The following is a 12,513-nucleotide window of genomic DNA, read 5'->3' as shown; positions in this document are numbered from 1 at the left end:
AACATTCCTTGATTTTGATTGGCTGAGAAGCACTGTTACTATGGTAACTGTCGGATAGAACAGGACTTGTCGGATAAAACATCCAATAAGTCCTGAGACGCTTCCCAGATCTGGGACCATTAAGATTTGCAACTGGTGTAACTTTGCCATTATGGCAACTACCATGGAAACCTTCATTCTAATTGGCTACTGAGCCCTGTTGCCATGGTAGTTACCATAATGACAAAGTTACAACAGTTGTCTTTATGAAACGGGCCCCAGATTAATATTACACTCGCAATAAAAGGATAACCACCATAATTTTAGTTCAATGTTTTAAATTAATTATACTGTATCGCACAAGTCACATTTAAAGTATTCATTTTTTAAATTTCCGTAATATATAACTACATAAGGTACACATTCATGAAAACTTAACATGTTGTAAAAAAATCGAGAGCTTATCTACAAAAAAATGTCCTGAAGTGATCTGTATTTTCCACAAAATGGAGACAAATGAATTGAATGTTTAGTTGTTTGTTCAAAGAACTACATTGAACTATTCTTATTCTACGGTTGTTATTGTAACTGATGTAGTGTGGTGAAGTACAGATTTGGTACACCTAATCATTATTCAGTATGTTGCTCCTCTTGTAATATCAACCCCTCACCCTTCTCTCCTTGGCATAGGCGGCGGAAGCGGGGGGCCCCCTAAATTTAAGGTGGGGGACGATCCCCCTAATTTTTTTGTTGATAACCTTTTTTTTTTTTTGCTTGTCAATTCTGTTTCCTGCGTTCCCCCTTAAATTTTTGGTTGATAACCTTTTTTTTTGCTGTCAAAAAATGTCGGTGGTCCCTCTACAATTTTTGGCTTCCGCCGCCAATGCGCCTTGGCCTACCCATAATCTCCACATCCAGCTAGGAACTGTCTGTCATTAACGAGAGCATGTTTTATTCTGCTGGAATTGATAAAAATTGATAAAAAATGAGGAACTTCCGATCACAAGTCATGATAGTCATGCATTATAAGCGATATCAGATACCAATGCTTGGGTTATAGATAGAATTACTTTTAAAGAAATACATTTCACGCCTGTATTATTAATGGTTGTATTTACTCCTATTATTATTGTAACGGTTTGTTTTAATGTTCCCTTATGTTATTTTTATATTTTCTTTATTCTTGGGGAGAAATATTTTATTCACTCCCCTATTTACCCACTCTTATCTTCTACCATTTTCCTCCTCTATCACCCCTCCCTCTTTATTTATACATCTCCCACCCCCTTCTCTTTCTACCTCCTTACACCCCCTCCCCTCCTCCTCCCAATTCTGTAAAAACTTATTCTTATCCCTTTTTACGTTCTAAGTAAATATTATCGCTATCACATTATACAAAGGGAAAAGAGGAAAATTCGAGCCTCGTAATCATCTATTATGTTACCGATATCGTGCGGTTTCTAATAATAAGCATATAAAGGCCATCGCCAGGCATAGTGTCATAAATAGAAGCCGTATTCCTGAATGGTTCAAATATCACAATGACTGGGATATTTTCTGTGCCAAATTAATAACAATAAACAATGTAAGTGGTATTCCTGACAGTCTATTGAAGTCTATCTTGACGTCAAAATGAGAACATAAATGAATGTTGTTTGAATATCAGTCAAAGAACAACGTTGTAATTTTGAAGGTTTACATTGCGTGACGTCTCCTGCGAGAAGCCCCCCCCCCCCACGATATATCTTTCATTCATTTTTTAAGAAAATGAATGTTTTACATGAGCATTTAAATAGATGATCCTGACAATATTTGATTCGCGAGATATTTGGTCATTAAGTCGTAATATCATGCAATTTATATTAATTGACATGACAATGTGGGAGATGTTCTCGTGCGATGTCAAAATAATCGCAAACCTTAATATTTTTCTCCGATTAAATCACTGCTTTTAAATCCAACTTGAGGTCAAAGTCGAGTTCCATAGCGGCGAAACCCACTGCAGACCGACCAAATACATTGTGTTATTAACAGAGAAAAATAATACTATTTTCGGATCGGAGTTAGTTTGGTTTGTGTGTACGACAGGATGTGCCTCATACTCTCTCGTTATTCATCATTAATAATTAATTCAATCCTGAAAAGATTTATTTAAATGTATGTTTGAATGATTATATCAGTGTGATGTTATCTATTGTATTCATTATAGTTAATTCGTGACGGTGCTTGAAATTATTATTTCAACAATAAATTATTAGAAACAATTACATGTGTTTGTATTTGTTTGTCTTATTATTTTTTTCAGGTGATCTGTTTGCTCTTCATTTATCTTCTCGCTTCTTATCTACTTTATGTAAATTAAATATGAAATCATATTGAATGCTATAAGACCCTCACACGCCATCATCTTTTCCATTAACCGAAATTTCGAAAAGCCTGTTCTGGTTTATTTCTCTTGTGTCAGCCCCTGGATATCAGGTTAATTAAGATCAATAATGGTATATTTCAATGCGATCACTGCGATTTTGAAGATGTGTCGAAATAGTTTTTAGGTCACGTGACACTTAGCCCGAGAATTGCGCAATGCATTAAGAGCGCGATATACCGGATATGCAACTGCTCGGATCAAAGTCGGCACCCGTCCAGCCCACCCCCACTCTCTCTTACTCACGTATTTTCCTTCTTTCTCCTGGTAAACCTCTATTTTATCATTACTGCTTCTCTCTCTCTCTCTTTTCCTCCGCGATCCCCATTTTTTTATTGCTGTCACCCCCCTCGATTCACACCTTCCCCTCGTATTTCTATCACCACACTGCAATCTTTACTTTTTCTAACGTCATATTTAGTGGATTCATCCAAAGAGACATTGTATATCCACTAGTATCAATCTCTTGTCTGCTCCATTGTATCAATTCCCTGTTCATCGATTCCTAATCCTATTTTATGGAGGGGGATGGAGAGAGAAAAGAAAAATGATTTGAGGATGGAGATCATTTGGCTATAAAAAATGATTATAAACATAGAAATGTACGAGAAAGATCATGAAAATTGAGAAGAGAGAGGCAGGAGGGTGATTATCACAAATAACATAGGGAAAGACTTCTGGGGCGTTGCAAGAAAGTCACGTTGCAATCAATTGCAAAGCTTGCACTTGATCTACGTTCCATTGATCAAATGCAACTTGTTCTTGCAACAGGATTGAATGCAACTTGAATTCATTTGCAGATTTGCGTTTGATCGGAGGACTTACGCTCAATTTTTGGAGTTGCGTTCGATTTGCATTGAATCGCAAGTTTCTTGCGACACCCCATAAGAAGTATTTTGGAAAAAAAGGATAACTGTGGCGGCGTCAGGAATATTAAAGCGGGGAGGGGGCAAGTGAAGAGCAAAAGGAAATACTGAGGGGCAAGGGCTAGTTACTCAACATTTTTTTTTGTTAATTTCTGAGAGGGAGGGGAGTGGCGTCGTTGGTGCTACCACAGTTGAGAGAGAAGGTGCATGAACTATTCACATTCCGAGAAAAACCATGTCCATGGGTGAGGAACAAAAATCGAGCACAAAGGAATATTGAACGTTGAGTCAATATAATCTAGAAAGTAATATCAAGAAGGTCAGGGGCGGATCTAGGATTTTTCGAAAGGGGGCACATTTTCCAGAGGAAAAATTTGACAGGCAAAAAAAAAGAAAAAAAGTCTTCACTTTCAAAAGGGGGGGGGGGACACTTCTGTTTCAACAGTATTTTTAAAATTACAAATTTTAATTGTGCCTCTCAAAAAAGGGGGCACGGGCCGGTTGTTTCATCGAAAATAACTATCAATGCTGATTTCTAAAGGGGGCAAAAAAATATGTAAATCTCAGCTGATTATTCAAAGAAAATGACAAGGTATTTTTATCAATCACTGAAGTGGTGCCATTTCATTGGTAGAGAGAAAATTCTTTTATCGCTTAAAAATGTTGGGAAGCATGCCATTAATCTCTAGATTAATTTACTAAATGCTATTACAGACCACACAATAGGATAAAAACGATTGTTCTCTGTAAGATCTCATGAAAAAGTGTGATTTTATTCTTGGTCAAGGTTATTTACAAAATAATCACAATTAATGTACTGACATTTCAACATGCTCACAGACATGTTTTGTACACATACAGCAGCTAGCACAGCTTTCAAATAAAAAAAATCAAAATCACTGAATATTTTACAAAAAAACCAAGGGTTTTTATGTACAACAACCGATTCAAAAAATAAGAACTAAATGGGTGCATGTCTCAACCTGACAAGCTGTATAAGAATAATTGCATTTATTAATCATAAGCATTTTAAGACATCTCTTATCTGTGAGGATATGAGACAATCATATAAGCTGTCACACTTTTAAGTGTATCAGGATGTGAATTGCAATATAGGTGGAAATATGTTGATATATCATTAACACATGAAATGTAATTAATCTTAAATCTTCATATTATTACATGTGACACCTACATGAAGATTACAATAGTATTTGTTATCTGTAATCCTAACAAGGTAAAAAAATCCTGCTTTGATGTCAGATAAGACAATTTATTCAATTTCAATTTATGTGGTCAATTAAATATAATCAAGATTGTTAATTCTTTTAATTATCTCAGATTTCCTGTCGATGATAAACATGTAAAACAACATATATATCTTTGAAAATCCAAGCTTTAAAGGTAAATGCTAGTTTTGGTAACGATATCAAAATGAGTTCGTACAGAATCCAATGAAATGACCACCAAAGTGTCTGTTTGTATAAATAAAACACATGTGCCCAAGGATTCTGGAAGAAATTGTGTAATTGCTGAGAAATCAGCAAATAAGCACAGGATTCGGGTAGGGCGTCGGGCCCGACGCTCTAAGCAATAATTATACATTGTCCCACATGCGCTTATCTGTGTTGGGGATCTTCGGTGTGAACATTTTTCAATGTAGATTTCAAGATTTCACAAAGTTCAGTTAATGTAACTGTACCAGATCTAGATCCTCGATGATATACTGACAATTAAGCCTTGCTTTACAGACTTTCTCATGAAATCAGTGTTTACTGCAACTACTGGCATTTCTCTTTAAATCATATCATGATCAACATCACATTGAAAGTATACCCCACATCAATATTATGCTTGAATGGTTCAAGTGACATAGTGATATTTGCATATTATATTTTGTGGTTCCTTTCATATATTTTTTTGGTGCTGCATGGGCTGGAAAATACCAACGAACTTACATTTAGCCAATGCAAACAGATGAACATTAAATGCAATGTGTGAGTTGGATAATGGGATTCAAACTCAAACTATTGAATGGAAAAGGAAAAATAAGAGCTTAAGAACACTCTCCCAAGGTGATTGTTCACATCATTCTTTCACTATGTCACTATTCGCTTACGGTATGCCCCCTCTGCAATCATGTAACACTATCATGAGATTTATCCATCGAATGAAAAGCATGTTATATACTAGTATGTAAGATAATGTGATAGACATCTTGTTACAAAGCAAAATAACCAGTTAAAAAGCTATTCATTACATGGTGAAAGGTATGTGCCACTTCCCAGTATTCAAAGGCCTTCACCTGGCAAAGCATCTTTTCTGATATTTTTAAATCAGTTGGGGTTTCCCACATTACATGATACTATTGAAAAATATGAAGCAATAACTGTTCTTTGATCTCAAAGATTACAGAAGAGTGCATGCAAAAGCTAATTGAGGCAACAGCAATTTTTAGGAGTGTCTCAAGATTGTTGATCTCTGTGCAGAGTGGGGCATGCTGTCGATCCATGGGTGATGGCCTTCTTCAATGAAGTATTTGATTTTGTTGATTCTTGCAGAATAAATGATCCCAACCGGCTGTTCCACTTTTGTACAAAGATGATTGTGTTTCAGTTTATTGATAATCATAATAATAATAATATAGCACTTCATACTTTAGTTTCTAAGTGCTTTACATTGTAATCATTATTACCCCAGTCATAGGATCACACACACATAAAACGCACCATTTCCACTCCCTGGGGAGTATCCAAGCCAGGCAACCGTTTATCGGTGCACACATGTCCATCTAATCACACTGACTTACACATCCTACCGGGTACCCATTTAACACCTGGGTCTCCACCCAGGTGTTGAACTTGGATAAGTGCCTTGCCAAAGGACATTAGTGATCCGTCTGTAAAGTAAGTTTGCCATATCACAGTTTACTAAATTTTCTAGTAAGGGGGGGGGGGGCGCTTAGTCTGCTATGGCACTCATTATATCCTTCTGTCTGCAGGTTTTCCATGTCTGCTACGATCGTCTGTGCAGCTATCATCCTTGAGAGCTGTCTTTGTTGATCTACCTGGTGAATGATCGACTATGTCTGCCTTGGTTTTCACGGCTACCTCCTCCCATCCTATTCCCTCGCATCGGCTTAGGTGTCAGGAACCTTATATCAATGAATGAGATAAAATAGAATCAAACAAGAACATTTGTGAATCATTTTGTTATAAATTGATTAAAATTATACATGCAAAAAAAGTACACTCAGATATAAGATAATGAATTTAAGGCACATCTAAAATTACATTACTTAAGAAAACAGAAATACATTTACGAGAGCCAACGGTAACACTAACTAATTCTTTGATTATATCAAATTTTAAAAACTTCAATATTTATGGACCATCTAATAAAGTGACTCTACACTGAATGAGGATTAGTTAAAAAAGAAGATAATTTCATGTTATACGCGAAGGTATTTATACCATGCTTTCATATTTGGAGCAACAAAAAAAGTAGTAGGGAGTCTGTGATATCATCCTCTTTTAGATTTGCATACTGACCACATTTACCAGATCACTGTTTCCTGAATATTAATTTCAAAACTAAAAATTCCGCAAGTTTCTTATTTTACATACAATCTTGATTATAACCTTTGTTTTGTGCTTGTCTGATTACTAATAAATTTATTCAAATCCACAATGCAAAAACTCCGGTGTTGACTTAACACCAGCCCGGAATCTATATATGTCGACACCAGAGAAGTATTGAAATGCCAGTTTGGAATCAAACCAATGCTGTTTTAATAATACTAATTGATGTTGTATAAACACCTATCTGGTGTAAGACCAAAACGAAACTGGTGTTGTTTTACAATTCTCTGGTGTGGACATATATAGATCCTGGGCTGGTGTCAAATCAACACCAGAGTTTTTGCAGTGCATATGTGATGAAGGTAAACTAGACCTTTAAGTGGATAACAACTGCTGGTATTTATTAGTACATTCCCAGACTACATCACTTCTTAACCTAAATCTCCAAGAGACTCCAAGAAATTGCTCTTTCTTCAAGAAATAACACTACTCTGCCATTTCCATTTCTTAACATGATTTACATTCACTGGCCAACCCTTTTGCCGCTCCACTTTTCTTCCATGATAAGACAACAGTTTTGTTTGGCACTGTCCCAGCTACGTAAAATCCCCAACAGTGAAAACATTTCATAATACAAAAACCATGCCGTCTCTGTGCACTTCACATTACAGATGTTTTCAATCCCAGACATACCATGATAATGCACAAGGGGAATACCCTAGTTTATAAATAGACTGGAATGAAAGGTACACAAATTTCTCAGCTTGAATTGCTGATGTACAGACTACTGAAGATATATCTTTACTCTGACTCCAGAAGAATTATCTTAACCCATTGGAGACTGATTTCTTTATAAGACATGCTTTCCAAGGACTCCAGTGCATATATATGCAGAGCCAGTCTCTAAAGGATTAATTGTTCTTTAAGCTTGATTAGGAAATCAAGTATTTTAATAATACATAATCAATGTATTTTCCCCCGATTCATTCTACTAATAATCACTTAGTAGATGGTTAGGCTCACTTAAGTAGCACTTGTTACACTAAGCACTACTGCTGATAACTATAAAAAAAAAAAACTATAGCAGGAAAATAGATAATTATGGAGCCTTCCTCAAAGGCAAAGAAAAATGAGAAATGTCTGAACCAGACGCTGGGATTATTTGGAGATTTCAGAAGCCTGATTCATGCTCTCAACAACAACACATTTCAAAGGGGATAATAATCAAAGAAAAAAAAGAGAATATATTATTCAAAGTTTCACAAAAATCTAACAAAGGCTAAAAGAATATTGACGATTTCAAATTTACAATTTGTAAAAACACATGCAAGAAGCTGCCCTTTATGTCATGTAATATGGATTTATGATTAAAGGACAAGTCCACCCCAACAAAAACTTGATTTGAATAAAAAAAGAAAAATTCAACAAGCATAACACTGAAAATTTCATCAAAATCGGATGTAAAATATAAGAAAGTTATGGCACTTTAAATAAAGTTTTGCTTCATTTCACAAAACAGTTATATGCACATCTCGGTCAGTATGCAAATGAGGAACTGATGACATCACTCACTCACTATTTCTTTTGTATTTTATTATATGAAATATGAAATATTTTGATTTTCTCGCCATTGTCATGTGAAATGAAGTTTCGTTCCTCCCTGAACACGTGGAATTCCATTATTTCAACATTTTGTGCTTCAGGCAAAGAGGTCCTAATCGTCAAATTCATAAAAACTGAAATATTGTACAATTCAAACAATAAAAAACAAAAGAAATAGTGAGTGAGTGACATCATCGACTCTCTCATTTGGATGTAACTGGCTCGTTCATATAACCATTTTGATAAAAATAAGCAAAACTTTGAAATGTTATAAATTTCTTATTTTACATCTGATTTTAATGAAATTTTCAGCATTGTGCTTGTCTGATTATTCTATATTGATTCAAATCAACATTTTTCTGAGGTGGACTTGACCTTTAAAAAGATTTGTCTTACCTAAAATTATGTGTCTAGTGACATAATAAATGCACCAATATAACCAAACTTTTTTGAGAATATGACATTTCATGGAATTTATTTCACATGATATATAGGAAAGCTGCTTGCACGAGACGTCAAAAATCCAAATTATAAAAAGCTGTAACTCTTTAACGAATTTTCACTAACCTTCACTTACACGTTCCTTTGGGGATTTTTCTGCTTTCATCATTAAAAACATCAGGATGAAATTCCCTTTAAATCAGTCAGTACTCACCTATTTCCACTATCCATGCCTCCCCATCTCTCTCCACCACCTTGTGAGCTGCTGGGCCTATATCCCCTTCCACCACCTCCACCACCACCACCTCCTCCTCCTCCTCGTCCCCCTCCTCCACCACTGCCACTCGCCCCTCGTCTTGGGCTGAAGGGTACCCTTGACATGCCTCCGCTACCACCACCACTACCGCTACTGCCCCTTCCTCCTCTTATTCCTCCACCACCCCTGGGGCCGCCGTGGGGCTGGTAACCCCTGTCGTGACCCCCTCCGCTCCGGTTGTACGACTGGTCTCGTGGCCCCATCCGGTTGTCTGGTCCACCATCAGAACGACTGATATGAAGGAGAGGCATTTTGTAAACAAAGAAATTGATTTTGGTGAATATGACTTTTCGTTTGGCATTCACTATGGTATCACATACTCTCAACAATTGCTATATTGCTAGACACGTCATTATTACGTATCTTAAAAGTGTTACATATGAGCAAATATTATTATAATTTTTCATTTAATTATATATACATATATATATATATATTTCATTAATCACCTTTTATTGATAAAGGGAAACAAATACAATATGCCCAGGTTATCTGTTCTAGACGAACAGTATACAGGGCAACATAAAATGAATATACATAAACAAACATAAAGCATGAGATAATATGCACATGGATTATAACGAGTCAATTCAATTCATAACAAAATTCATAGTAAAGTAATGAGAAGGGGGAGGAGGGGATATGCTAATGCATGTTTTAACTGAAGTTGTTCTGATGTTTTTTACATGAATTCTTAATTGTACGTACTAACATATTGGTATGACAAAAATATATAAATTATGCAAATACAGGAACATGAAAAAAGCAAGAATGGTTGGAATTGAGTATTCATATCTTAAAGAACTTTTGAGGGCAAATGGGAGCTTGTATTCTTATAAATACAGTGTATTAGATGACCACAATTTGTTTGGATGTTTTTAACATAAAAATATTGTATAAATGTAAGAGATCTAACAAACATATCAGTGATTTCTCTTCTTTATAGCACATGACCTAAGGTAGCCTAAAGTGAAAAAAATAAAACATGGGCAGGGCAATGCCAATTCATGAAGCTCTCAAAATGGTTGCCACTTTGCTTTCATTGCACAACGAATGTAAACTTCCCCACTACCAGCATCTTGTATGGAGAAAACATGTCTGTGCTTTACCTCGACATGCCTATATTAGTTACATTAATGTTGTATCCAGTGATTTCAAAACCATATTTAAACCTTGTTTGGATTGCGAAACTGGGATTGGCACTCTTGAACAAAAAATATATCACTTAAGCAAGAATCGCACATTTTGAATTGGTGACACTGCAAAATGTCAATGTGACTTTTCAAAGCAATGTGTTTGCACTTTTCAGATACATGATGTCGTAACAGTACCCAATACTTGTCAGGAAATCTCAACATTTTCACAATAACTTGACCTCCCTTCCAGAGTTTGATACTTTGCTGAATCATTAACTAAATTGAAATTGCCTTTTTTTTTCACATAAAGAACATTCATTTGATAGACAGAGAATATTGCATTCTCAACTTCTCTAATTTCAATGAACAGTACCGTTATTCAAATGAATAAGCATAACAGAGTGAATAACACATTGACATAAGAATAGCAATTCATGTGGCATTTTGTCAGGGATTTTTATATAAATTTTAAAGGCCTGGTCACATATAGCCCGACGCACGACCCGCACATTGAAAATTGGAAAATAGGGCCAGTGTGTCGTTGTGCGCTCAACTCCTGTCAGAATTTGTGAAAGGCTAGCGAACTTGCATCGAATACATAACATATTGCTAACGCGCTGCGCGTATACTGGGCGCATATTTACCGTACACAGAGCGCATATACAAACCTCCCAACGAATGCATCACGTATTGCGAGCGTGTTGAACGAATGGCTAGCGCATGCACTGCGCATTCAACGCGCAGCCCGCGACCGAAAACTTCCAGTCACGTGACTGTGGCTGCAAAACTAAAAAGAACCTCAAGTCAGATGGCATCTTCAACCTCGGGCCAGATGACACCCAGGGATATAAATACTCCTACTCTGTCTGGTGCCGGTGAGAATCAGTCTTGATCAAGATTGGGAGTGACGCTATAGAATGATGCACAAGGACAGTTTTGCTTTTTAATGCATATTTCATTGTTAATATGTTTAATTGAAATAATACGCTTTGTGTTTGCCCATATTTCTCACGTGGACAGTGCAGATTGAAAACAAGTGGTAATAAAAGACTTGGTAAATGATTTTTTATCAACCTCTCATTTCAACTGTTAACCCTAAAAAGACTGGGGGGGGGCCTTTTAGGCCCCCCCTGTACATAAATCGCGATAACTTTTTTGCGCATGAAGCATTCGCGCCGCCATTTCATGACTTTTTTCTCTTGAGTTTTGCGCAACTTTTGATACCAAATTTGTATACCCCCATGCCGCGGTTGCGGAGTTACGTAACATTTTCGTATCACATGTCACGTAAGAAATTGAAATTTGTATTCGTTTGTGTGTAAAGTGTATGGTATTTGAATGAATGTTATACACATTGTTTTCTAACTACATTTTTATTTGTTTCTTTCTATATTATGTCACTTGTGAATTCAAGTAGCAGTTCTAGGATATGAAAATAATGAAAAACATTGCATAAAAAAATAAAGAAATACATAAGAAATGCAAAATAAAGAAATACATAAGAAATTAAAATCAAAGAAAAACATAAGAAAAGTAGTGCAAAATACCAGAATCGCTTGCACAACTATATTCTTGGGTGCAAGAGAGTGTAATGCAATAAAACATGCCAATTATTGTATTTCTCTACATAACGCATGCGGAGTACTTATTTGCATATTTAGTAATTACTAATTTGCATAAGCATATCTAATAATTCAAGCATGAAACAACACAATTCCATGATAAACAACCTCTTCTTACAGCTGAAAACCTTGAAACAGGAATTTATGGACCGCAATAAGTACCAAAATATGAAAAATTCAATTTTTTGATAAAAATTTGCATATTCACATAATTAATTATGAATATAATTTGCATAAATTATGTGATATCTCTTATGCTTTGTTTTCACCAGCTAGTGTACATGTAACACATCACTTGTTTATCTTCCAAGATTGCTTTGGCTCATTGCAAGAGAGTGTAATGCAATAAAACATGCCAAATGTTGTATTTCTCTACATAACGCGTGCAGAGTACTTAAATGTATTTGCATATTTAGTAATTACTAATTTGCATAAGCATATCTAATAATTCAAGCACGAAATGACACAATTCCATGATAAACAACCTCTTCTTACAGCTGAAAACCTTGAAACAGGAATTTATGGACCGCAATAGGTACCAAAGT

At 35.7% G+C, this 12,513-nt stretch overlaps 1 protein-coding gene across 1 annotated transcript in view; it reads right to left on the bottom strand.

Annotated features, from left to right (window-relative positions):
- Positions 1-4,999: 4,999 nt before the first annotated feature.
- LOC121407769 (protein virilizer homolog) overlaps positions 5,000-12,513 on the bottom strand; it is a 54,164-nt gene continuing 46,650 nt past the window's right edge. Inside the window, exons 31-32 of the mRNA XM_041598966.1 lie at positions 9,109-9,441; positions 5,000-6,424 (exon numbers count right to left, since the gene is read on the bottom strand). Coding sequence (XP_041454900.1) covers positions 6,334-6,424; positions 9,109-9,441 — 424 coding nt within the window. The 3' untranslated portion in view covers positions 5,000-6,333. The remainder of the gene's footprint in view (positions 6,425-9,108; positions 9,442-12,513) is intronic.

The sequence above is a fragment of the Lytechinus variegatus genome, chromosome 2, assembly GCF_018143015.1.
Source record: "Lytechinus variegatus isolate NC3 chromosome 2, Lvar_3.0, whole genome shotgun sequence".
Taxonomy (NCBI): Eukaryota; Metazoa; Echinodermata; class Echinoidea; order Temnopleuroida; family Toxopneustidae; genus Lytechinus; species Lytechinus variegatus.
Note: the sequence above shows the minus strand (reverse complement) of the source record. Positions and strands in the feature narration are given on the sequence as shown.